Source organism: Rhamphochromis sp. 'chilingali' (assembly GCF_963969265.1).
Source record: "Rhamphochromis sp. 'chilingali' genome assembly, chromosome: 4".
Taxonomy (NCBI): Eukaryota; Metazoa; Chordata; class Actinopteri; order Cichliformes; family Cichlidae; genus Rhamphochromis; species Rhamphochromis sp. 'chilingali'.
Window position 1 is genome coordinate 5,001,816 of NC_137948.1, and position 25,399 is coordinate 5,027,214.

Genomic DNA, 25,399 nt, shown 5'->3' on the forward strand with positions numbered 1-25,399 from the left:
TAGTTATTAATTCACTTTATTTAAAATTTGAGTACATTATCAGACAACAGAGAAGTCATTTGCAGAGCAATTTGCTAATTACAAGCTAATTAAAGTTACTGTTTAATATGCAGATATATTAAACAAAGTTTCAATCTATATATCTACAATCATTTTCTCTTATTCTCTTACCCAGTCTGCACATAAATGGAGATTTGTGTAAGTATAGACAGGTGTTGGTATGGATGTGGAAATGTGTTTACCGGATATTTTCTTGCTTCAGGTATTTTTCACCTCCGTATGTGTGTATATGTGTCTGTGTTTGACCTTTCAACACTTTTTTCTAAACTATTTTAGGTGCTAGTGGTATCAGAAAAGAAGGAAAAGTGCATCAATAACACATTTATTTCTGTATGTAAAATAAAGCTTTTGTGTCAATCTTACATAACTGGAAGCACTGATGTTCACATACTTAACATTTAAACCACTTAAAGCAAACTTTTGTTGCAGGAGCTAAAATATAAATAACAACAATATTTTTCTGCCATTTGACAAACAAAATTATTTTTTCCTTTGAGTAAATTAAACCCCACTTATTTTTTTTATTGCAGTTGTAGAGGAAGAATAAAACCTAGAAAATTCTGATATGTATGGATAATAAGACAGTCATGTAAGTACCTGCCTTTGTATTATGAGAAAAAGATTGTCATCCATCCATCCATCCATCCATCCATCCTCTGCCACTTATCTGGGTTTGGATCGTGGGGGAGCAGCTTACGCAGAGAAGCCCAGACCTCCCTCTACCCAGGCACCTCCTCCACCTTATTTATGGCGACAGCAAGATGTGTCCAAGCCAGCTGAGCGATATAATCTCTCCAGCGTGTGCTGGGTCTGCCCTCACCCAGAGGGCACCCAGGAAGTATCGTAGTCAGATGCTTGAATCACTTCAGCTGGCTCCTTTCGATGCTGAGGGGTAGCGGCTCTAATCTAAGACACTCATAAATGACTGAGCTCTTCACCCTATTTCTAAGTTAGAGGAATTTCCATTACTTGTATTTGAGATTACATCATTGTATTCACTACCTTGAGCTTGTGACCATAGGTAAGGTTGGTAACTGGTAAATGGACAGCTTTATTTTCATGCTCAGCTCTTTCTTCACCACAACAGACCGGTACAGTGTCCACACTGCAGATGCAACACTGATCTGTTTGTCAGTCTCCTGTTCGTTTCACTTGTGAACAAGACCCCGAGATACTTAAACTTTTTCACTTGGCACAACAACTCATCTCTCACCCAGAGTGAGCACTCCACCCAGGCTCAGAGGAGATCATTTTCATTCTCATTGCTTCAAACTCAGCTGCGAACCACCCCAGTGCGAGCTGGAGGTTGTCACCTGATGAAGCCAACAGAACCACAGCATCCATAAAAACAGATATGAGATGGCAAATAGACTGATTCTTATATAGCACTTTTCTACTCTGCTTGAGCACTCAAAGCACTTGAGATCAAGCGGCCACAAAACTGGAGACTACTTGCCTACACACAGAAATCCTGTCCATAAAAATTAGGAATCCCAGACAGAGGACAGCACTGGCTGTCAAACTGCGATCAGGACTAAATCCAACATACCGCGGGTGCGGGGGGCCCTCGGGCCTCCGGCCTCTGGGCCTGCGGCTCGGTTCACTCTGGCACAGCTGGCTGCCGGCAGAACCGGCGGGCACGCCGGTGCAGCCCCCTCTAGCTTCTGCTCGGTGGCTACTGGGTGGCGCCTCGTCGGGGATCCTCAGCCCTTCCCATGAGGGTGGCACGGATACCCCTCCGGTGGGCCTCCTTGGGCTCTCGCTGTTAGGTTTTGTATTGTTGATTGTCATTTATGCTTAGAAATATTTAACCATATATGCTTAGAGGTGTATAATCAATTGTGTTGTGATAGGACTGTGATCTTTAGCAGGCTGCAAAGGCTTGGTGTGTATTCCACACTGGAATGCACACCTACATCCTAGGAGCATGGAGAGGTCGTACCTTGTTTTATTGTAGGATTAACGTAGCTACGTCTGTTCTAGTCTAAGTGCTTTTGTGTTTAGATGAACTGTTGGATTTTCCAGACCAGCAGGTTAAGGAAGTCGTTTATGGGGTCACACACACACACACACACACACACACACACACACACACACACAGTATTCTTTGTTTACATGTATACCTATGTGAGATGTTATATGTTAATGACCCTATGCATATTCATGTAACCTCAATAAAAGAGCAGTGTTACGGGAGAGAGAGCAACTGGGGTCAAGCGAAGGAACGGCGCCTGTCCGGTCTCTCCCGTGCACGAGAAACATGAAGAACTTTGCCTACTTCGTGTCTTGCTTTGCAGTGTAATTATATTGTCTCCAACGTTCCAGCGGATGGGTTCAAGCTACAAACCTATCACTCGCACTCTGGGGCCTGGATCTCCTCCATGCCTGCTTCATGCCCTGGGGGACGGGGCTATGGCTCTCTACATCCTCTTGCAGACCATTACATGGGGAAACCATTTGAATACAAGCGCGCTGATCCACACAGGTGTGCACACGCGTGTTCACTGTTCGTAGACTTAAATTACACCTTTCTTGGCTGCTACTTCAAAGCACATTGTGCGCTGTCTGTCCTGCGTGCTGCACAACAAAATTTTATATTTAGTATTTACTGCTGTTTACACTTAGCTAGATTAATGCGATGGTGTTGTGTTTAGTATGTTGCTTTGTTTTTTTGTTTTTTTGGCTTGTTTTCTATTCTTTCTCTCTCAACAGGTGATCCAGGAGATTTTTTTCCCTTTCTCACTGTCCCTCTCCTCTTCTGTTTTTCTTTTCCTTCCTCTTTCTTTCTCCCTTTCCTATCCCTCACTCATGTCTGTCCCGTCTGTAACAACTGAAAATAAAATAAAATAAATAATAAAAACAAAGGTCGATCAAATGGACCAATACGGCAATGCCATGATGATCCATTTGGCAAAGTAAATCCATTGGGTATCCTTGTTGGTCTTCAGACAACAATTCTGACGGCTAAAGAACCAAATGGGACAGGCAAAAAAACCCAAAACAAAACATACCGTATTATTGGCAATATGGACCAAGCTCTCACTGTGTTGCAAAAGAACTGAACAGCCTGTAACAACAAGCACAATAACTCATACTTGAATGGATCGATAGATGGATTTCTCACATGCTCAGTGTTTCTTCCTGTCTTGTGGATTGTTTTTTATTTTATTTTGTTAGTTTGTTTTGGGTTTTACTCATCTGTCTGAATATCCTGATTACTTTCACCTGTGTCTCATTCTCCTGTTTTAGTACCATTTCGTTAGAGTAACACAAAACTGGTTAGCCCCAGGTGTATAAATAGTCCTGCCCTTTTCTTCTCTTCTCTTCTCATTTTTTTAAGTAACCAATATTTGACAACAGCATAATAAAACTGGAAATTCCCAATATTTTTAGTGGCCCCCACATGGCCACCCCTATGGAAAAAAATTCTGAAGGTGCCCCTACTCTTCACTTCATTGTCTGTAGTTTTCCTCTTTAGTTCTCTGTGTATTTGCTCTTTTGAATTTTGTTATCTGTTATTGAATCTGATGCTTTTCCTCGCCTTTATAAATCTATTTGTGCAGTTCTCATTTTATAAACTTTCTCCTGTTTTAAGATTGGTTTTTGTAAATATTTTGAAGAACTTTGTAACTCTGGTTCTGAAATAAAGTTATCATATGTATGTGAGCTGATATGAGCAGGTAAATCACACTGAGGTGACACTCCCATTAAAAATTCTTGTCCACATTGGCAAACTTATTGTCTATAAAAGTGGTCTATCACCGTGCTAAAATACACCACAGTATTACAGTAACCCACTTCCACTGCCTACTGAAAGATTTAAAGAAGCCTCAGCTGATCATGAAAGGTTTTGCAACAGTGGCACCTAGAGGACATGATAGGAATCACCTCACAAGCACTAATACAGAAGACAACTCTGATAACATTTCAGAAAGGACGTTTGAGTCGGTTACACCTGCGACTACCTCTATTCATGTTTTTTGTTTTCTGCCGGTCGCTCTGGCTTAGTTGACAGATAGGCGAGTGTTGTGGAAGGCACACTGTCTGTCCCGTCACGACTGGGCTATCACCACCACCATCGCCTCCATGGCTGCAAGAAAACAAGCACAACTTCAACTTAAAGGAGACAGAAACGCATTCACTCGGTGTACATGACTGTAGGATTTTGCAGTGCACATTTTCTACAGTTTAAAAAATAGGATTTTAAATATTGAATTCACAGCTGTGCAGCTTGAACTATCTTTTAACATTTGAAGCAGAGAAAAGTGTCTGTGAATGTTTATGAGACCCACTGGAGCTGTTACAGTGTGAGCTGCTAAAATGTGTGCATATTTGTCCATTTAGCTCTCTTTAGGTCTGTGTACAGCTGTGCTGCTTTACCTTCTTAACTGTAAAATTACATGACTGAGCAGCGTTTTACAGTCCAGTTAGACTCCTTTGTCTCTGTGGATACAGGCAGAAATACATCTGGTCAGAGCCTAATACAAGAAAGGCTTTACTGCTGTCTTTGCTTGCTTGTTTTCGAGGGCAAACTCGAACAGGGATACATTTAGCGTTTGGGGGAGTTCACAAAGTTTTCACGAATGAGTGGCAAGGAGGCCGTTAGGGAACCAGTGAGTGACCTACTACTTTATTTATTTACTGATAATGTGTTGTATTTGGTCATCTGGGAAGGTTCATCAGGTTTGATGGCCATAACTTTGGTCTTGTTCACCTCTGAGAACCTGAGGTTTTGCCTTCCTGTGGTGATTCTTTTTATTTTTATCTTAGCTTTATCTAAACGTAGTATAACTCCCTGTATTTATCCAATGATTGTGTTGTTAGTTTCTTTTTTTCTTTGAGATTTGATTTTTGTGTTTGTTGAATTTTTGGATTCCTGTTTTGATTTTTTGATCTTCATTCCTTGGAGCTCTGCTTTGGTTCTTGTGTTTCTAGCGCCCTCATTGTTTCCCTCTCTCTTTGTTTCTGCACGAGCTCCTCTGATCTCTTGTGTTTCCTTTTTTATGCCATCTTGTTTGGCGTTAGTCTCAGTGTTCTTTCCTTTTGGCCGTTTCCTGTTTTACTTTAACAATTTGATAATTGTTTTCTTTTGTGTGATGTTTTGGGTTTCACTTCCCAATATTTTATTCTTCATATAGTCACAATTCCTCTTTTTCCCTGATCCTTAAACAGCAGTAAAGTGCAAATATATTAATACACACTACAAACTAAGTTCAAGACCTTTTTATACTAAAAGATAAAACTTGTTTGTTCAACTTGATAGGGAAGTGCTACAGAAATATCACCAGACAGAGCTGTAAGTCTACTGAATTCCTCCCCGTGTCACTGTGGCTGCACTTCAAGTCACACAACTATGAAGTCAACATACCAACTTATCCTTATTTTTATGTACATATTACATAAACATGCAAATAAAAATGATGACATCACCATTGATTTCATATACCATCACTGCTGTTTTTGTGTCTTTGCAATTATTATTATTGTGCCGTGTGATCAGCCAATATTTACAGTGCTGTGAAAAAGTATCTTTCCTCTTTTTGATTTCTTAGTTTTTTTTTTGTTTTTTTTTGTTTGATTTGTTTTGTTTCAGATCATCAGACAAGGATAACCCAATGAAATACAGATTTTATATTTTTACATTTATTAAGGAAAAATGGTATCCAAACCAACCTGACATTACCTGACAAAGTAATTGCCCCCTCTTGTTAAATCATGAATTAACCGATTCACTGTGTGCATGCCCAGGACTGACTGCTGGCAGACCTGCTTTACCGAGAAATCCCAAAAATAGAAGCTGCCTGACAAGATAAAGTAGGCTAAAAGCAACAGATCCTGCACTCCAGGTTCCTCTTTGTCTTTTGTTTGTTCAGTTTTGTTCGAGCAGAACTAAACTAAACTAAAACCTAGGATTTTAGTTTTTGTCTGATTTTTGCATTTTGAGGTAAAACTAAAACCTATTTGTTTCAAAACTACAATTTGATATTAATACTTTCAATACTGTTTTAACTTTGTGAAGTGGTAAATAATTCTCACTTCACAGTTTCACTACACTGTTGATCCCTTGCTTCTCAGACCGGGTTGGGACATACTACAGATGATGCAGAATTTCAGCCGAAACAGTGTTTAAGTGGAGGGTTTTTATTCTTACTTTGTGCTGAGGCTGCATCCTTGGCTTCTTGTGAAGTATCCACAGCACCATCAGTGATCAACTCCTCTCCTACAGCAGCAGGTGGCGCCACCTCCTCTCCTGCTGAGGGAGCAGAGTGGCAGGAGTGGCAGGGTTTCTCCTCATGCACAGGAGCTCCTGATGTAGGCTCTGCTTCTACAACTGAAAGAACCTTTAGGTCCGCTCCAGCGGAGGCTGCTGCCAGCTGAGTCGTGCTGACAGCAGCTTCAGCTGTCTCCTCTGCAGGTGTTTCAGCTGCTGCCTGGTCAGCTGGTGAAATCTCATCCAGTGGGGCAGCTTCACTGGTGACTGTGGCCTCCTCAGCAGGAGCAACATCTTCAGCAGCGATGGCCTCCTCAGGAGCAGGTCGAACTTCAGCCTCTGCCTCGTCCACAGTGGTCATTGGAGATGTTGTTTCTTCAGGATGAGATCCAGCCGCTGCCTCCTCGTCCACAGCTGCAGCCAGAGCAGATGTCACCTCCGTTATCACTTCTTCAGCAGCTGGAGTCTGAGCATCTTCTGCACTTTTCTCACCCTCTCCAGACTTCACCTCCTCTTCACCTTCTACAACTGCTCCCTCTTCAGATGCTTCCTTGGCCACTGCCTCTGAGGCTTCTTCCAAAGCTTCTGTTTCAAGCACCTCGTGTCCCTTTCCTTCACCTTCAGTTTGTTGGACAGTCTCCATCGGATCCTTCTCACCAACAGAAGCTGCGGCAATTTCAGCTGTTGAGCCGGTCAAGAGCTTAACATCTGTGAGCAGCTCTGGTGCGGACTCTGATGGAGGGAAAAAGACATGAGGTAATGGCTGAGAAACAGGTTTTGATGAAAAACCTTCTAGCTGTTAAAAATCAACAGATTTACTTCAATGCCAACATTTTAAAATCTACTTTAGTTTTGCGCTAAATGGAATTTAAAGCCTTCTCACTAATTTTTATGAATGAAAAACATAATTTCTTACATCTTCTATTAATTCAACTTACCTTGACCAGGAATCTATAACTGGATATTTTACAGTCACCACAGGTTCAGGCACTCTACAGAAGACTACAAATCCCAGGTTTAATGCAATATACTCTTTTCTGGTATTGTAGACACTGACTAATTCCTTATTCACATTCTTATATTGTTCTCCAGATGAATTTCTTTTTCAAACAATCAAGCGTAAACAAGTATTAGTCATATCCCCTCTGTGCACTTGCAACCATGTGTTTATTTTTGCATTTATGTTTATTTTTCAGCATTTTTTTAACAGAGGTTTCTTTCTGCTCATTATTCTGTGAGTGGGAAATACTGTGAAATCAATTATGAAGGCTGGAAAAACTTCTTAGTTTGATGGCAGTCGAGCTGAAGCCAGACAGGAGCATGAACACAGCACAGGGATTCTTCAGGATAAGGAGCTTTTCTACAGGAAGTAGGTGTTTCTACTCCAAATACAATATTAATGGTGTGGAGCGACAAGCAAAAACATCTGAGAGACTAAAGAAAATCTTTATTACAGCTGTACCAAAGACCATTTTCAATGCACGGACATAAGGGTGAATGCATTTTCTGTAAAAGAGGAAAGAGACAGCAGCAACAAAAAGAGAACTTTGATTTTTTTAGGGAACAAATTGGCAACAAAATAGAAATGTGTGCCAGGCAAATAAAGTGAGTGCAGGCTGGTGTAGCTGTAGAAGAATAATATGGATATGTGGTAATGATGAATATGAGAAAGCATCTTACTGCACGAGATTTTTAAAAAAGAAGACAAAGTAGGAAATGAAGTTTTAACCACGTCTCACTCTGTGCAAAAACTGTTTTATAGTTTGAGAACACAAGACCAGCACTGCAGTCTGCTAACAAAGAGCTAACTGGTTCAGGTAACTCTTCACGGTGAGTTTAGAGGTTGAAAGAAAACATGGCTGAACACATAAAATACCATCTAAACCTGCTGGAAAGGAACAAGAAACAGGGCTGTCCTGTTTTAAGAGCACTTAAAATCAGATTTTTCGAAAGCATTAATTACCAACTTAGTTCTGTCCATTATATTTACCCCGTGTACTGTACAGTATCCAAATTATAATTTGGATTTCTTCCTTTTTGTGATAGATTTTCTATACGGACATAATTTTCCACAGTGGCTCTAATCACACAGACTAATTCCAGATGTTTTTGGATGTGAAGCATTAGGAGAGCTAAGGGAAGGAGGGGAGCTGAAAACTGGACTGATGAACCCCCAACAGATTTTTTAAAAAGACTGAAACTACTTTTTTTCCCCCCCTCATTATCAAAAAAAATTGGGTTAATGAGTCTGTTTTTCTGGGGCAGGGAGGAGGGACAGAGCACATCCAACTGGGTGAACTATCGAGCCATCACAGGTTTAAGCAGCCACCTCTGCAGCAGGGGCCACCTCGGCTTCAGCAGGTGGAGTGAGATCTACTGCTGCCGTACCAGCGTTTTCTGCCACAGGTTCCTCTGCTGGGGCCTCCACAGCCACTTCAGCAACCACCTCTGCCTCCACAGGTGGAGCGGCGTCCTCCGTCTCTGCTGACTCAGCTGCCGTCTCAGCTGCTGCCTCTGGAACGACCGCCTCAGAGACGGCGGCGGCGGCTTCTGCTTCTTCAGACGCAGCTTCCACAACAGGTTCAGCAGCTGTCTCTCCTACAGGTTCTGCAGCAGCAGTAGCCGGGGCCGACTCAGCGATGACCTCAGCAGCAGGGGCTTCCTCCTCCACCGGTGCAGGCTCAACTGCAGGTGGAGCTGCCTCTGGTGCTGCCTTTGCTGAAGAAGCTGCAGCGTAAGAGGCCAGAAAGAGAAACACGTGAAAGATTTCACTCTAGTACATGTTAGCTGTATGATGCTTGTTTTATCTGTGCCTGAATAAAGTGTTAACCTCTGGAGATTAAAGATGAAAGCAACTGTGCACTTTTATTAATGCAGGTTTCAGTAGCAGAGAAAGGAGGCTTAAAGGTCAAGACTTTAGGTCTTTGAGGACTAAAAGGTGACATAGCTGCTGTTAAAACTGTAAACATGAGCAAAGTGAAGGATAATCCTTATCCTAACATGTCAGTGAAAGACAGAAATATATTATTACCACTCCTATAACTGCTTATTGAAGATTGTGGAGTGAAAAGGTCAGAATCAAAGCTCAGCACGACTTCAGTCAGCACTTTAGAGATAAAGTTTAACGTCTCAGTCTCCAAATCTGAGCTAATATTATAGACATTTTTGGCTGTTGCCATATTAGATTTCTGAAACCAGTATCATTAACTGGGAAACAGAGCACATGCGTAGAGTACTGAGTTGTCACTCATAAGTTAGACTGGCCTTACATCATACACTTATTTATTTTTTTTATTTTCCTCTAACAGACCAATCGTACTATAATGACATAAACCCAGCTGGAAAGCTTTTTCTGAGGTTTTACATCACGTGAGCGGTAGGTTTGTTTTTCTCACATTTTTGTTTACTGTACTGGTTTTTACAGCGACACAATTCACCCCCTACTGGCCATTAGAAAGAATGCAGGTTTAACTCCCACCTTTCAAACCTGTAAACTACGTCAATCTTTCAGTCTATACTGTTCCTTTCAAGGAACTTGGACTATTTTGCCAAACGTATTTACTCACGGAGCTCAGGTGTTCCACTCACTTCCATGGCCACAGGTGTATAAAATCAAGCACTATATACTATGGGGGCATTATAACAAAGTGGAAGTGATTGGGAATGACAAACTCAGCATTGAAGTGGTAGGCCAAGAAAAATCACAGAGCGAGTTGCCAACTGTCTGACTTGTCTGACTGCATTGTGCCAAGTGTAAGGTTTGGTGTAGGGGGGTTTATGGTGCACGGCTTGTTTTCAGGAACTGGGCTCGGCCCCTTAGCTCCAGTGAAAAGAACTTAATGCTTCAGCACAGTAAGACGTTTAACTGTGTGGCAACAGTCTGGGGATGGCTCCTTCCTGTTCCAACATGACTGCACTGCAGTGCACGAGGCAAGGTCCATAAAGACATGGATGAGTTTGGCGTGGAAGAACTTGACTGGCCTGCACAGAGTCCTGACCTCAACCTGATAGAACACCTTTGGGATGAACACAGCGATGTCGGCCTTCTCGTCCATCATTGGTGTCTGACCTCAGAAATGCACTTCTGGAAGAATGGTCAAAACTCCCCTAAACACACTAAATGTTATGGAAAGCTTTCCCATCTTTGTTATAGATGCAAAGCACGTCAGGTTAATGTGTGCATTCAGCTCCTTAAAGACCAGCGGTGGTTTCCTCTCCATCGCTGTAAGCAGCAGCACTTTGACTTCTTATTTCGGAGTGAAAACAACACTTCAATGCTGCATGATCACAACTAACCCACTGACAGCTGCTGCTTAGCACCATTACAGCACAGTTAACGGCTCTGGGCACAGCGCCATGGCCTCTCCGGGCTGAGTAGACAAAAATTGCGCAGACAGAAATCAAAACAGACAGGCACGATGAAGCCATTCAGAGTGATCAGTCTACCGTGCAGCTGGTGAAGCTGGAATCAGCCCTGAAATACATTCGCTTCTTCCTTCCTGCTTTCTCTGTCTTCGATTAAACAGTTACAGACTCCGACAGGCTGTCACACCTTGGGGAATTTTAATCTTAATAGCACAAGCTGAAGTAGCACCATTTTAACCTGTTTTAGAGAGGAGGCTCACAGTGAGGGATTTCTTTGATAAAACCGGTCCTTTTACAGTCATGGATGGTGTTTTGGGGCTCTTCATTCATCGCTGTGTTTGAACCCACACACGGGAGCTCTGTGGGGAGTTTGCACTCTCTCACTGTGGCTGTGTGAGTTTCCTGTAGGATCTCCAGCTTTTCTACTATCAAAAACAAGCTAGGCTGGTGCTGCCTATCCTTGAGTTTCACATACTGGTTAAATAGAAGGTTTGAAAATCATTTAATTTACAAGAAATTAGTGTTTTAAGTTGCATATCAGACCATCTCTTGCTTTAGCTGCGATCACATAAGTTGAAATCGGTGTGTCTTGTCTGTGCAGCGTGTACGGCTTGCACAATGTCATGTTCACAAAGCTGAGTTGTGGGTAACAGTGTTTGTTTTTGAGTGTGTGTGTGTGTGTGTGTGTGTGTGTGTGTGTGTGTGTGTGTGTGTGTGTGTGTGTGTGTGTGTGTGTGTGTTTGTGTGTGAGAAAGTAGCTAACCCTTCGCCGTGGAGCCCATGTTGGCGAGTCTTTCCTCGTAACGCTCGGTATCATCGTTGACCGTCTTGTATGCCTGAGAGAAACACAGCAGACATGTACTCATTACATTCCAGCACACAGCTAATGATAACGGCACGAAACAAAATCCAACCTCAAGCTGACATTTTGTCCAACATGGACCAACACAGTCAGACACACTTGTTTGCTTTGCCAAGAGCCTGACGGTGAATGGGTGACAAATTTGACCGAACAATGGCAGCAAAAAGGGAGAGATTGTCAAAAAGCACAAAGAGCCTCTTTTGTCCCGTCCAGCGTCTGAGCTGTGGTAACGTCTGCAGACCAGCCTGGCTTCAGACTGCATCGCTCCCAGTTTGCACCAGCAAGGACAGAAGCCTGTAAAACTACCAGGTAACTGCATATATCCAGTACAGCAGCTTGTTGTTCTGGTTTTGAATGAGTATTAAAAAAAACGCACTAGAGGATTTTGTTTCTTTGAAGATGTAAAAAGAGAGCAGACCTTTTATACACTCCTGTATAACACTGAAAAACACGAATTTATTGAAAAGTAGAAAAAGGGGGATGAGTTACTTTCATTTCCAGCTCTGTGTTTCTATTCTTGCACTAGCTTTGCATGACTAACACTTCAAAATAATCCTCAGTCATCTTGTATTGGACCTTGAACCTCTCCGTTCATCCTCTATCTTAACCCCACCACCCCCTCCCTTTTGGAAAACTTTCTTCACGTAAACAACTAGTTCAAAATCTCTGCACACCTGAACACATGACAAGTCTTTAACGAAATAACTGAATATAACTGCTGCACGTTTAGCTAAACTTTGTGACTTAATACATTTATTCTCATTGAGAATGTGTGCAGCAGTAATATTTAATTATTCTGTCTCCTGTAAACCACGTGTTTAAGCAGCAGGTGACTTGTGTGCCAGAGATGACCATATTAGGGATATCCTCTCCCAGTGACATCACACAGAGCCAAGAATAAAAAAAACTGTGTGAAACAGACAAAGGTAAGGATTGGTCAACAAGTGTTATTTGATCATCTTAAATTTAAAGGTTACTTGTAATGTTGTAATTCATGTTAACTACAGTGAATCTGTAGTACTAGGTGGTCTTGTGCAGGTTAACCTCATTTTGCAGTGATGAGGTAAGCCAGGTGCAGAGCACGCAGTGGTTCTTGTAGGTTCTCATACTCTGGGATGGGCACCTCTGATCGGACATGAACAACCAGGTGAAAATGATTTTCTTCGAAGGGGAAATAAATTAATTTAATGATGCTACTGCACTGATGACATGCACCTCTATTTATGTGAAATTTAACATGGATTTGTTTATGTTTAACTACTGATTAAAAAAAATACAGGCTGTGAGGCATGAACTTTTTCAGCTTTTGAAACGAAATGTGAGGAAAAGTTTGAAAAAAACTGGGTTAGATTGATGTTAGCAGTCATCAGTGTTCAATTTAGACATGAATCCCTTTGTGGTGGCAGCAGGATGGGCATCTGGAGTAGAAAGTGCAAAATCAGTGTATAACACCTGCTTATTACTGAATTACCTTGTCTAAATCAAGAAAGAGAAGTAAACCTCAGAGCAGCAGCACACAGGGCAGCTGATCACGGCTCATATAAAGGAAAACAACACAAATAATGAATATTAATACAAATGATCGCAAAGATTTTCTTTTGCCCACGCTGTAGCACAAGTTCAGGTTCCTCACCTGAAAAATCCATGTGTAACACCTGCTTACAGCAGTCAAAAACAGTACACACACGGTGAAAATGTGGACTTACAAACCATCGCCTATAACCTGATCTGATACTCACATAAACAACTGCAGCAGTGAGGCCGCCGCCACATAAAACAAAGTACGTCATGTTGGTGGAGCCTCCAGGAACACCGAAGGCCATGTGTCGCACTGGAGCTGTGGAGAGACACACACGGGTACAGTTATCCGGCGAGCTTGTAATAAAGACATTTATTTATATAAACACACGTAAGTGCATTTAAAATGAGAATCAGTACTAATACTGGAGAGTCATGGATAGAAACCACTACAGCTCTGATACTTTGTGAGTTTATTTTGTTCAGAAAACTGTCGCTCCATCACAAGCACGACGGGCACGAAGAACAGTGCATCAACAGCGTCAACATGTCTCCATCCCTTAATCCAGTTACACAATACAGCCCGGTCATTTGTAGCAGAGGAGATGGAAAGATTTAGCAGCAGCCAAGCCAAACACTGAATCTTTGCTTAAATTAAACCCCCGGCACACACGCACACACACACTACACAAACACTAAGACTTCCTGAATGATGATCTCAGATTTGCATCAAAACAAACAACATAAAGCAATGGGTTCAAATTCATATGGAATAGTCATTTAGCACAAATCAGGACTGCCGCTGTGGTGTTGGTGACGAGTGCTGCTGCAAAAAGATCAGCTGGTGTTTAAAGGTGGTGCAAGCAGGTTGGCATAAATAAAAATCACACAGCCTCAATCTAATCTCTTCCTATCTGGACCTCTCACTCTCACACACTGTGAGAGTGTGCAGTCACAGAACACAGGGTGCAGCACATCTCACCCCTCTTTGTTTGTGTGTGTTCATGCAAATCCTAACCCATCCTGTCACTTTTGACTTTTCCACTGACTGACATTTAAACTTTATCGATTGTTCTTTGTCATCCAGCACATACCTCGCCAGCCACTGCTTTTCACAAGGTTGAAACTGGTTTAATAATAATACAAGAAAAAGGCTTCTCTTATAAACGTCACTTTGTTCTCACAGGTTCAGAAGAACTGCGCCAAATGGCCTAGACACATTTTGAAATCTTAAATGAGATCCATTATGCTTTTGCACATTTTCTGTCATATATTAACTGTTAGAACGGTGGATGTGCATATTACTATTTACTAAGGTTTTAAATTATGAGGTGAAAACAATTCCTGTGAACCAAAAGTTCAAGCTTCAGCCTGCTTCAAACTATTTTCTACTGTTGGCTCTGGATGATGTCAGTGAAAGCGGACATCGCTTACATCAGGCACACAGCTCTGGAAGGAAGGATTGTTTTGAACCGTGGATCAAGCAAAGCTACTCTTGTAGAGCACTAGAGATAAAAAATAAAAGCATAATGTGTTCCCTTTAAAGTAGCTGAAATGACACCGTGAACCCAGAAAGCACTAAGGCTTAACTCTATCTACAGCCTCATTCATTGGCTTCAAAAAGCTTTAAACTGAATTGATGTAATTGTTTAGCTGTTCTGCCAGAACCTAACCAAACATGCTTTTCCTTCAGTGCCTAAACTTAACCAATGAGCTTTCAGAGCTTAAACCTTTGATGGTAGTTTTGAGTGAAAGTAAACAGTGAGAAAACACATAAAAGTCCCAACAGGATATATGCATATAACACAAAGTCTGTGTCATGTCCTGTTAAACCTGCATGACTGCAGGCAACTGTCTGACTAAACCAGGGTTCTTCTAGCATTGCTAGTATGTCTGGCCATCATACAGACCTTTTACATTTATATGCTACATCTGTTTCCTAAAGTGACTCTTCAGCATCGTCTGGAGTTCATGCGTGAGTTGTAAAAATGGCTTCAGTGAGCTTTAGAGATGCTTTTAGATTATTTTTATCTTTGGGCAGAACCATTTCCCTCCTCTTCCCACTCTTTGTGCTAAGCTGCAGCTTTTACCGTCCCATCAACCTTTTATCGAAGCCGACTCGCTGTCTCTGTTTTTGACTTTATATTTAAGAGCACTGTGCAAAGTTTCACTGCAGCTCCACTGAATTACAAACCCAAAACAGAGCTGAGGTTTGTCCTCCCTCCTGCTCTAATACCAATGACACAGCAGCACAGTGCAGGGACAGGTTACTTATACAGGTTATTTATACAGGTAATCACTTAATCCTGGCTGCTGGGTTCAAGCCTGTAAACATAGACACGCATGTCAGGGAACAGCAGACAAGATAGACATGTCTGAGGACATGATGGTCAAACAGGAAGGGACCTGCTGCATACTTAGGATGCAGTGTGTCGAGCTGGTGTGTAGTTAGAAAGCAGTAGCAGTATTCACCTCCTTTCTTTCACATCTTCTGGGGTTTAGTTTTTTGGTTTTTTTTGCCTGCTTGTAAGTTCAAAAACACAAAAACCTTCTATCGTGGCCAGATGTAGCCTGGTTTGCAGCATTTTGCCACAGCTTTCTCAGCAGGAAATTAAAGCAGCAGCAGCAGAAGCAGCAGCTTTGCCTCGGGCTGAATTCCACAAAGCTCTGATCCCAAACTAAAGGATGATCCGGGCCAGGCAGGCAGGCATGCGTGAAAACAGAGCCAGTCTGAAATATCCGTCATTGCACGCTCTCTGGATTCAGATTTTAAAAATAATTATTCTGAAAAACAGATGTTTTGTTCACTAATAGGTTATAAACGTTGTTATCCAGATAAACTGGATTTAGGACGTGATTTCATCGTCTACACTCCTTAGATGCATCATAAAGAATCGCCTTTAATTGTTATTTTTGTTCAAATATTGGATTAGTTATTATTTATTGTAACAAAGTTGAAATATGTAATATTTCAAGTGGTACACTTCTGTGTGTTCCCAGAGCACACACCTTCTTTATCAGACTGCTGCAGCTCGACTGGAAAGCCCGCAAGTGCGTCTCTTTATTGGACTTTTACTTTTCCCTTTCTCAACCCACAAAATCATTAAAAAAAATAAAATAAACTGAACTGGCAGCAGCAGAAAATAAACGAGCGCAACTATTCTATAAACTCTACTTAATTACTCTAATTAACGCCACAGTAATAATTCCTGGAAAGTCCCATTAAATGTCCTGACTCACCGTATCTGGGTGTCGGCTTGAAAGACCTCCGTGCCAGCGGCCCGACTCTCTGCCATGCCCGTCTGCAGAACATGATTGCTCGGGTATCAGCTGCAGCTAAGCGAGTTTTTCTCCGGCAGGTTTTACAGCGAAATGATGGGAAGCGCTCAGCTGCTGCTTACCAGTGCTGATGGGAACAGAGCACACCCCCATTCAAAAGCAGACAGCTCCACCAGCACGCCCCCTGCAGACGAGAATCTAACAGAACACAAATAGCAGGAACTGAAGCACCAAAGAATGAGCAGAGCTGTGATTTGTATTTTCTCCTGGTGTTTGGATCCTTCTGAGGCAGATGTTGACCTCCATATATCATATAATCCCCCTCTTCCTTCATTAAATCATTCTGCCCTCTCTCTCAGCTGTGACTGTGAGAAGGAGAGATCCCGCAGGCTGGTTTTAAGCGCATCACATTCTAGTTCAGTTGCATGACAACGTCAGCTCTGGTTGCGTAATGCGATCTCTGTCAGAGTGTGCACGGAGTGACAGAGTCAAGGACAAAAGACTGGCCTGTAGATCAGATCTGGACATCCATAAAAACACAACGCGGACGTGAGACTTTATCAAAGTGTAGTGGCTATCTTTGTTTCTTCTTGGAGTTCTCTATTTCTCTTATATCTAAAATAAGAGTCTGGATGGACAAGAGGCTGTTTTACGCGTCGGTTTGTGCAACAACGACGGTAAAACCATCGTGTCGCTCCGCCATTCGCTTACTTTATTTCTCACAAAACTTTCACAACAAAAGCACCATATCCTTTTCAGGCTTTTCAAAATAAAACATGTAATAACTATAAATGGCGCTAACATTCCGGCCCCTAATTGTTACTGCTAAGGCATAACAATTACATATTAACACAATAAAGCGTCATTTAATATCAACACTCATAATCTAACTGGCTTAACCAAACATTATATGAAACATAAGTCATATGTGTTGAACATATATCTGTTACACATGAGGCTGATATTCAAACTGTTGCCTCCATTTCGAGCAACAAACATAACTTGTCGATAGGCCTCTCCAAAACGCTAGTTTTGGTTTTGACAAACACACGTCTGACAAGTCCATGTGAGTCTGGAACTGTTCTCTCAACCTTTCCCATTAACCAGGAACTTCTTGGTGCACTGTCATCAACTATGAGAACAACATCTCCTGGTCTCAGATTTCTCCTAGTCACTAACCACTTCTGTCTTTCTTGTAGAAGCGGCAAATACTCTTTAGTCCAACGCTTCCAAAAAATGTCTGACAGGTACTGCACCTGTCTCCACCTTTTTTTTGCATACAAGTCCTCTCTTTGAAACAATCCAGGTGGCAGTACTGGCTGCCCTTTAAGAAGAAGTAGATGATTAGGTGTAAGTGCGTCTAAATCATTGGGGTCATTAGACGCTCTTGTTATTGGCCTGCCGTTGACAATTGCTTCAACTTCACATAGCAATGTCCGCAAGCATTCATCATCCAGAGGTTGCTGCTTTAGGATCTGGTTAAGAATTCTTCTAACTGAGCGAATTTGTCTCTCCCAGATTCCTCCAAAATGTGACCCTGCTGGGGGGTTAAATATCCAGGTGATGCCCTTTTGCATGAGCATTTCTGAGATTTTTGAATGATTCCATCCCTTGATTGCTTCACGCATTTCCCTTTCTGCACCCACAAGGTTAGTGCCATTGTCTGATCTCATGACAGACACTTGACCTCGTCTTGCAATAAACCTCCTGAATGCATTTATGCAAGAATCAGTCTCAAGTGAGTGGGCAACTTCTATGTGTATTGCTCTAACAGCAAGACATGTAAACAATACACCATATCGCTTAACTCTGCTGCGCCCATGCTTGACCTCAAAAGGTCCAAAATAGTCTACGCCCACATTTGTGAATGGAGGTTTGTCAGGAATCAGGCGATCTTGTGGCAAGTTTGCCATTCTTTGTTCACCAGGTTTCGCAGATGTCCTTCTACATGTTACACACTTTGACAGGATCTTTCTTATTGCTGAATCTGCCTGTGGAATCCAGAATCTTTCTCTCAGCCTGGATAATATGTAATTCCTTCCTCCATGGCCTGTTTCTTGGTGAATGTGTCTCAGAATCAAAGTAGAAACATGATGACCTTTAGGGAGAATCACTTGATGCTTAACATCGGCTGGTAGTGCAGACTCATGCAACCTACCGCCAACCCTTAAAACTCCATCCTGGACAAAAGGATCCAGCTTCACAATGTGACTGCTCCTTTTAAGCTTGTCACCTTTTTGAAGACTTGCAATTTCTTCTGCGAAGCTTTGATTTTGACAAAACTTAACAATCTCAGTTTCTCCCTTTGCAACATCTGCAGTGGTAAGTGAAGATCCCTTAATACATGTTTTGAACTGCTGCATTTGACCTGCAACCTTTTCAAATTTCCTTTTAGTGCTGTCACAGCCACTTGCTTGTGACATGAGAAGCTTCCGATGCGCACTTAACCTGCCAAGCAGCTGCTTGAATGTAAGTATCCAGGAAACTGCCTTTTTTAGACGGTACCAGTCTGAATAGTGAGAGATCAGTTTGTTCACTGGATTTTCATGTAATTTTGTAACATCCACACTCATCACCTCTTTGACTTCGACATCATTTTTTGGTATTTCTTTAATGTCCGGTGGAATTGGCCAGTTTTTCTTATCTTTTGTCAAAAACTCTGGCCCAGCAATCCAGTTTGAACACTTCATGAATGTCTCTGTGTTCATTCCTCTTGAAGCGTGGTCAGCAGGGTTTAATTCAGAGTTTACATACATCCACTGACTTGGTTTTGTGTTGTCTCTAATAAGTGACACTCTATTTGCTACAAATGTCTTAAATCTGATGTTCTCGCTGGAAATGTACTTTAAAACAGTGCTACTGTCAGACCAAAACACAGATTCTTCTTGTGGCATTTGAAGCTCCTTTCTCATGAGCTTGTCCATTTTTACAGCAACTGCAGCTGCTGTCAACTCCAGACGTGGAATTGTTATCTGCTTCAGAGGAGACACTCTGGACTTGCCCATAATGAATGAGCAGTGAGTTTCTCTTTTCTGGTTTGTGATACGAAGGTAAGTAACGACTCCGTAACCTCTCTCACTGGCATCAGCGAAGTGGTGCAATTGTGTAGATATGACCACTCCAAATCCAGCAGGTTTCAAACACCTGTTGACGGTAAAGCCATGAAGTTTTGAAAGCTCTGAATGCCAAACTTGTGACCTTTGAGCCAGTTCAGCTGGGATTTCCTCATCCCATGAAATCTTCCTGCCACATAGCTCTCGCAGGATGATTTTTGCTGTCAGAATGACAGGAGACAAAAAACCCAATGGGTCATATATTGCACTTACAAATGAGAGGATGCCTCGCCTAGTCTTTGGCACAGGTTTTTCAGTTATCCTGATCTTGAATACATCTGTCTCTGTGCACCAGTTCACTCCTAGGACTCTTTCCTCTGGTAGTGCATCATGTCTCAAATCCAAATCTTTCATCTCTTTTGCTCTTTCCTTTTCAGGAATGGAAGCAAGGACAACTCTGCTGTTGCTCATCCACTTTGTTAAGTGAAATCCTCCACTCTCACACAATGCAGTCAGGTCCCTGACCATAGTACATGCCTCTGTTTCATCTGAAACTGACAGAAGACAATCATCTACATAAAAGTTGTTCAGAACAGCATTAACTGCTGCTAGTGGCATTTTTTCTTTAGCATCTTCTGCTGCCTTTTTTAGTGCATAGTTTGCACAGCTTGGGGAGGATGTTGCCCCAAACAAGTGCACCATCATTTTGTATTCTTGCAGAGGTTCATTCAAGTTCCCATTTGGCCACCAGAGAAAACGCAAAAGATCACTGTCCTCTGGAGGTACTCGCACCTGGTGATACATAGCTTCTATGTCTGACATCAAGGCAATGTGATCCCACCTAAACCTTGTTAGTACCCCAATCAGTGTGTTAGTTAGGTCTGGCCCTTGCAAGAGTTCTTCGTTCAGTGATTTCCCTTGAAAGGATGCTGCACAGTCAAAAACTACACGGAGTTTTCTTTTCTGGGGGTGGTACACCCCATGGTGTGGTATGTACCAAACTCTCTCATTTTCAGGGGTAGTCTTTGTGTTTGGTACCTGAACTGCGTAGCCTTTATTCAGCAAGTCAGACATGAAGCTCTGATACTCCTCGTGAAACTCTGTGTTTCTGATTAATTTTCTTTTCAGATTCTCTGCCCTCTGCATTACTGCACTGCGGTTGTTTGGCATTTTGACAGCTTTGTTTCTCAAAGGAAGACCTATGCGATAATGACCATTAATCCTTTCAGCTGTGCCATTGACAGAATCCATAAACATGATGTCTTCTCGTGACATTTCCTGTTTTTCCTCAGAAGCTTTCTCTGGAAAATCATAGTTGAGCTGTTGCATCAAAAGATTCTCAACATTAGTGATAGAGATGCGATTTACTGAAACACTCAGCTCTCTGTCAGAAGGAGTAGAGCAAGAATCTCTCTTGAGAGGGCCATTGATAGCCCAACCCAGGACTGTTCGAACAGCATATGGACCATTATCGTTACTATGAATAATCTCCCATGGTTCCATAGCCTTGTGCACATCACATCCTATCAAAAGTCCAATGTCTGCGTCTGAATGTGGGAACTTGATTTGCCGAAGATGTGGCCACCTTTTTTAAATCATCCTGTGTAGGGATGTTCTCTCTAGACACTGGAATGTCTGCATGAGTGTAAATGTCAGGAAGATCTATATAGGTGTTCTCATTTAAACCACACACTTCTAATCCTGACAGGTGATAACTTGTCACCATCTTTTCTTGTCCCATTGTGCGAAGCATGAATTTTGTCTTCTTACCTTCTACACCCAGTTGTCTCATCAGTTTCACGATCTCATAGCGATGCAGTCGTCTTGCTCGGGAGCATGATGGTTTTACTTAATGTAGTGGCTATCTTTGTTTCTTCTTGGAGTTCTCTATTTCTCTTATATCTAAAATAAGAGTCTGGATGGACAAGAGGCTGTTTTACGCGTCGGTTTGTGCAACAACGACGGTAAAACCATCGTGTCGCTCCGCCATTCGCTTACTTTATTTCTCACAAAACTTTCACAACAAAAGCACCATATCCTTTTCAGGCTTTTCAAAATAAAACATGTAATAACTATAAATGGCGCTAACACAAAGTTTGACTTCTCCTGAACTGACAGTAATCACTTATATGCAAGGTCTGTGTAACATCCCATAATATGTTCGGTTTTATTCATTTAGTACCACCTCACAAAAACAACAGGTGCTTTATATTCAAAGGTGTAAATCACAAAAACCACAATATTAAAGCGAAAAACTCATCTGTGTCCAGTTGATCCTCCATAAGCACTTGGCGATGGCGGGGAGGAAGAAGTCCCTTTTAGTAGGAAGCGACCTCCAGCAGAGGCAGATTCAGCAAGGCCAAATGCTGTGAGCAGTTAGGACGTGAAGGAAGACAGATGACATAAATACAAAACACTAAGCACAGAAGAGAGAAGACAAAAGTTAATGACACAAGAACGTAGATGCAAAAAAGTCCACATAATTTGGCTGTTCCATCCATTGTAAGGTTTTACATTTGTAAAAATATAAGTATGCATATATCAATTACATTGACGCACAATACACACGAATCAAAAACAGGTCACAACTTTGCAATCATAAAATATTTACAATAATTAAAAACTTTGTAAAAAGGCTTTTAATTTAAAAAAAAATAGGAATAGCTTATAGTTAATAGTACTTGGCCTTTTTGTGGCAATTACTTTGTATTATTTTTGTAAGTAAAATAAAATGATTGAATCTTTACAGTGTGCAGGGTCGCGGCAAAGCCTTAAACCTGTAGCTGAAGTGGAAATTTGAGATAAAGTGAGTAATTTTACTCTGAGATGTTTCCTGTTCAACCATCATACATTGCTGGTTAGGTCAGACCAAGAAGTGCCAAAATATTATCTCATTAAAGTCAGACTTAGCATTTTTCTGATATAATGGACATTGTGTTATAAGACTTAGAAAAGACATCAGACCCTACACTCGCTTCATACTGAGTTCCCAAGTCATTTTTTAGTCCCCAGTTTAAAACTCATTAAAAACTGTTCAAAGTTTACATGCTCCAAGCTAAACCCCCAATTATCAGGAGGCCTTTCCTCTCTTGAACCACCTGCAGGAGCTTCATAGAGCTTCTTTTGGTAAGTTTACAGGTGCAGTAAACGTACAAAAACAGCAATTAAGATTTTACTTAAAAATCTCAGATTAAGGAAAGCAGCCTCTCCTCTGGTTCCACTCTTCCCTGCATTCAGAGAGACACGCCTACTTCTGAGCTGTTGAATGTTGCACAGCTGTGATACTTTCGTGTGTGCACACGTCCTTAATCATGTGACAAGCTCTGAATCATCAATTAGACAAAGTCGTGAAACCACATGTGATGCACTTTTCCAACGCCCACATCACGCACAAGACCCGAGCATGACTGCTGCCGAGTCCGCGGGCAGCCAGGATGAGATGGTGATGCATCAAAACAGCACCAGCTCATATTACACACTTAGTGAATCACATATGTGTTAAATATGTTTTATCCTCCAGAGAAAAGGACCAGCTCACCACAAGATTACATTTAAGAAGTTTTACCCCAGAACCTCTAACTAATCGAATCTATCAGAAAAGAGCCATTTAGATAAAACAATAAAAATTAATTTGACCTTTCTGTGATAAAGAAGTATATTCTGAAAACATTTAATGAAGCATCTGTTTATAAACAGCCTGAAATGTCTTGAGAAAAATATGTATTATTTTCCACATTCAGTGAGTCTGTACATGTTTACCACAAATCAGATTCAGAGGAAAGGCAAAAACCGCCACGTTTAATGTCTTTGTTTTTCCAGTAAAGTGTCCAAATGCTTTCACGCCTCCTTCTTCTTCTCATCTCATTGGAACTATTTGAGTAAATTTTAACTGAGTAAATTTCACTCTGTGACCCTTGGATGGGCTGCATGTTTGACACCCCTGGCACAGGATGATTTGACTCAAAGTTTTTAAGCACTGGAGAAATCAGAAGCCGAGATGTTTGCTTTCTTTTGAATGTTATTGAACCAAATGACACGGTGACTCATTATGGTAGATGGAGGCACAGTGCCAGGGTTGGTGGGTGTGACAGTAGGAAGAAAAGACGTTGCACAATATCACACTAAGAGTCAGTTTTTCCAAAAGCCTGGAGTTATATTTTGGTGCCATCACATCCCAGAGACGGCTCACATCTTTGCAGCTGACATTTCCAAAACGAGAAAACTCACAGAAAGAGCATCCAGACCAGCGGTGTCAAACTTACAGCCCAGTTTGGCCACTGAAACCACAGTACTGCCTCAAATAAACACACCTGCACCGCTCCTTGGGTTTACACTTTGAGTAATAAATACACAAAAGCTCATTACCTGGACTTGGTCATATAATTAAAACCTGAATTCTTTTTTTAATTTACAGAAAATTTCTTATGGACCCACTTTAAAAAAGAAAAAGAACGAAATTCTGTGGTGAACAAGGAACAGATTTAATAGTTAATCTTTTGCTTACTTTGGTGTACTACACTAGGCTGTTAGACCAACAAGAATACAAGTAAAAATCAAAAACTGTTGACCTCCTGCTTTGCAATTTTCACATTTTCTTGACTGGACCCTTTGACTGGCTGGTTCTCTGTTTACATCCCTGATTGATACGGATAAAGAGCTCATTCTCAGAGCTATGTGCCTTGCTTTAATGTATCCAGTCATATTGGACATGTTGGATCTGTGGTATCAGTTCCTGGGTGCACATTCAGTCTGAGTCAGTGAATAACAGCAGCTGAGGAAGCTGTAAGTTTAATGTGACTCGTGCCAGGTAGGAGTTTAGCATTTGGAGTTGAGTGCGCTGCTGAGTTACAGGGTTTTCTGTTAAATTCTGCGAAAGTTGAGCTGCTCGTAGACGATTGCATTACGTTGTATTTATGTGTGAGAAGTAATCGCCTGACACTTTCTAAATCCACAGTCATGGCTCAAAATTTTCATGACTATTTACTCCATGTTGGTAAATCGCAGCCCTGTTTCTGAGCTGTTATTTTACATGAATTAAACGTGATGTGGGAAAGCAGATCGTTATAGTTCGCGATCTGTCACACGTGTATCAGAGTTCCTGATAAATTATCTCTCTAGCTTTAAATCAACTTGCAGAGTGGGCACAATGTCACAACAATGTGTGAATATCATGCATTTTTATTATTTTATTCATCGTAAAAACAGAAATAAAACACCTTTTTATAGAGTCCTCATCCTGCCGTGGTTTGCATATTTGTGCATACGTCACAGATGGAGATTACACACCTGTGCTTCCTCACTCATAGCTGCTCCTGCAAAGCCTCCTCTCTCCTCGAGACGCACTGTAGGCACTGAGATACAAGAAGGAAAGAGGAGACAAGGAGGCACAAAACAGGGAAATGAGAAAACCCTGAGCTCAGCCACTGGGACCACACACGCTGAAAACAAACAGCGTCACTGCATCGAAAGCTCACTTGCATGTTTACATTCACAGTATTTTATTTTGCAGCTTTTATAAACACTGAGATCACAAATATACACTAAATTTCTGAGTGGCACGTTTTGCATTTTTAAGAGTTTAAATATTAAAGTTCTGTGTGAGAGTGACTGGATTGGCATGTCCTCGTCCTCCTCGCTCTCAGCAGCAGGTCATCGGCTCCTTCTCGGCCTTCTTGTTAGCGAGTTTAAAGGAGCCGCTGTACGCCAGGGAATTCGCTGTCGGGAGTTTCTTCTGTCTCTTCAGCTTGAGGCTAACAGCAGTGACGATGTCCTCCACATTATCCTGCTGATACAGTGCCTGCCTGCTACCTTGTTGTCCACTTGTGCCTTTCTTTGGAGGATCCTTGGCAGATGTCTCAAAGAAGATCATGCCGTGGGCTTTGGAAAAGCTCATTGCCCGATCCTGGCTCACCTGGCTGTCAGTCTTTTTGGGGTCACGGAGGTCGCTCTTATTCCCCACCAGGAATCTGAGAGGAGACGAGGAAATGAAACGTCACAAAGAGTCTGGTCCAAGTTAAACAAACACTTTTGCACACAGAGAAGTGATGCAGG

At 41.7% G+C, this 25,399-nt stretch overlaps 2 protein-coding genes across 6 annotated transcripts in view; both read right to left on the reverse strand.

Annotated features, from left to right (window-relative positions):
• LOC308395562 (uncharacterized protein) lies at window positions 1-21,358 on the reverse strand. Of its 5 annotated transcripts, XM_080880466.1 has the most exons (9): window positions 21,119-21,354; window positions 16,257-16,493; window positions 13,238-13,335; window positions 11,400-11,472; window positions 8,660-8,998; window positions 6,791-7,003; window positions 6,212-6,685; window positions 4,441-4,503; window positions 1-4,150 (listed from the first exon to the last, which is right to left on the reverse strand). In XM_080880466.1, the coding sequence occupies exons 2-8, from the start codon at window positions 16,327-16,329 to the stop codon at window positions 4,457-4,459; spliced, it is 1,317 nt and encodes a 438-aa protein (XP_080736592.1). In that variant the 5' UTR covers window positions 16,330-16,493; window positions 21,119-21,354; the 3' UTR covers window positions 1-4,150; window positions 4,441-4,456. The 5 variants fall into 5 exon arrangements, with proteins under 5 accessions (XP_080736592.1, XP_080736589.1, XP_080736588.1 ...); XM_080880463.1 differs by having other exon boundaries at window positions 6,212-7,003; window positions 16,257-16,422; window positions 21,119-21,355; XM_080880462.1 differs by having other exon boundaries at window positions 6,212-7,003; window positions 21,119-21,355.
• Window positions 21,206-25,399, reverse strand: part of LOC308395563 (ras-related protein Rab-33B-like) — a 7,586-nt gene continuing 3,392 nt past the window's right edge. The window contains exon 3 of the mRNA XM_080880467.1: window positions 21,206-25,314. Within this exon, the coding sequence (XP_080736593.1) occupies window positions 24,987-25,314 (328 nt within the window). The 3' untranslated portion in view covers window positions 21,206-24,986. The remainder of the gene's footprint in view (window positions 25,315-25,399) is intronic.

Coding starts and splice junctions, on each gene's coding strand:
- LOC308395562 (XM_080880463.1), bottom strand. CDS start 16,329: ATGTTCTGCAGACGGGCATGGCAGAGAGTCGGGCCGCTGGCACGGAGG. Junction 13,336..16,256: donor CAAGCCGACACCCAGATACG/GTGAGTCAGGAC, acceptor GTCTCTCCACAG/CTCCAGTGCGACACATGGCC. Junction 4,504..6,211: donor GGATGCAGCCTCAGCACAAA/GTAAGAATAAAA, acceptor CTGTATCCACAG/AGACAAAGGAGTCTAACTGG.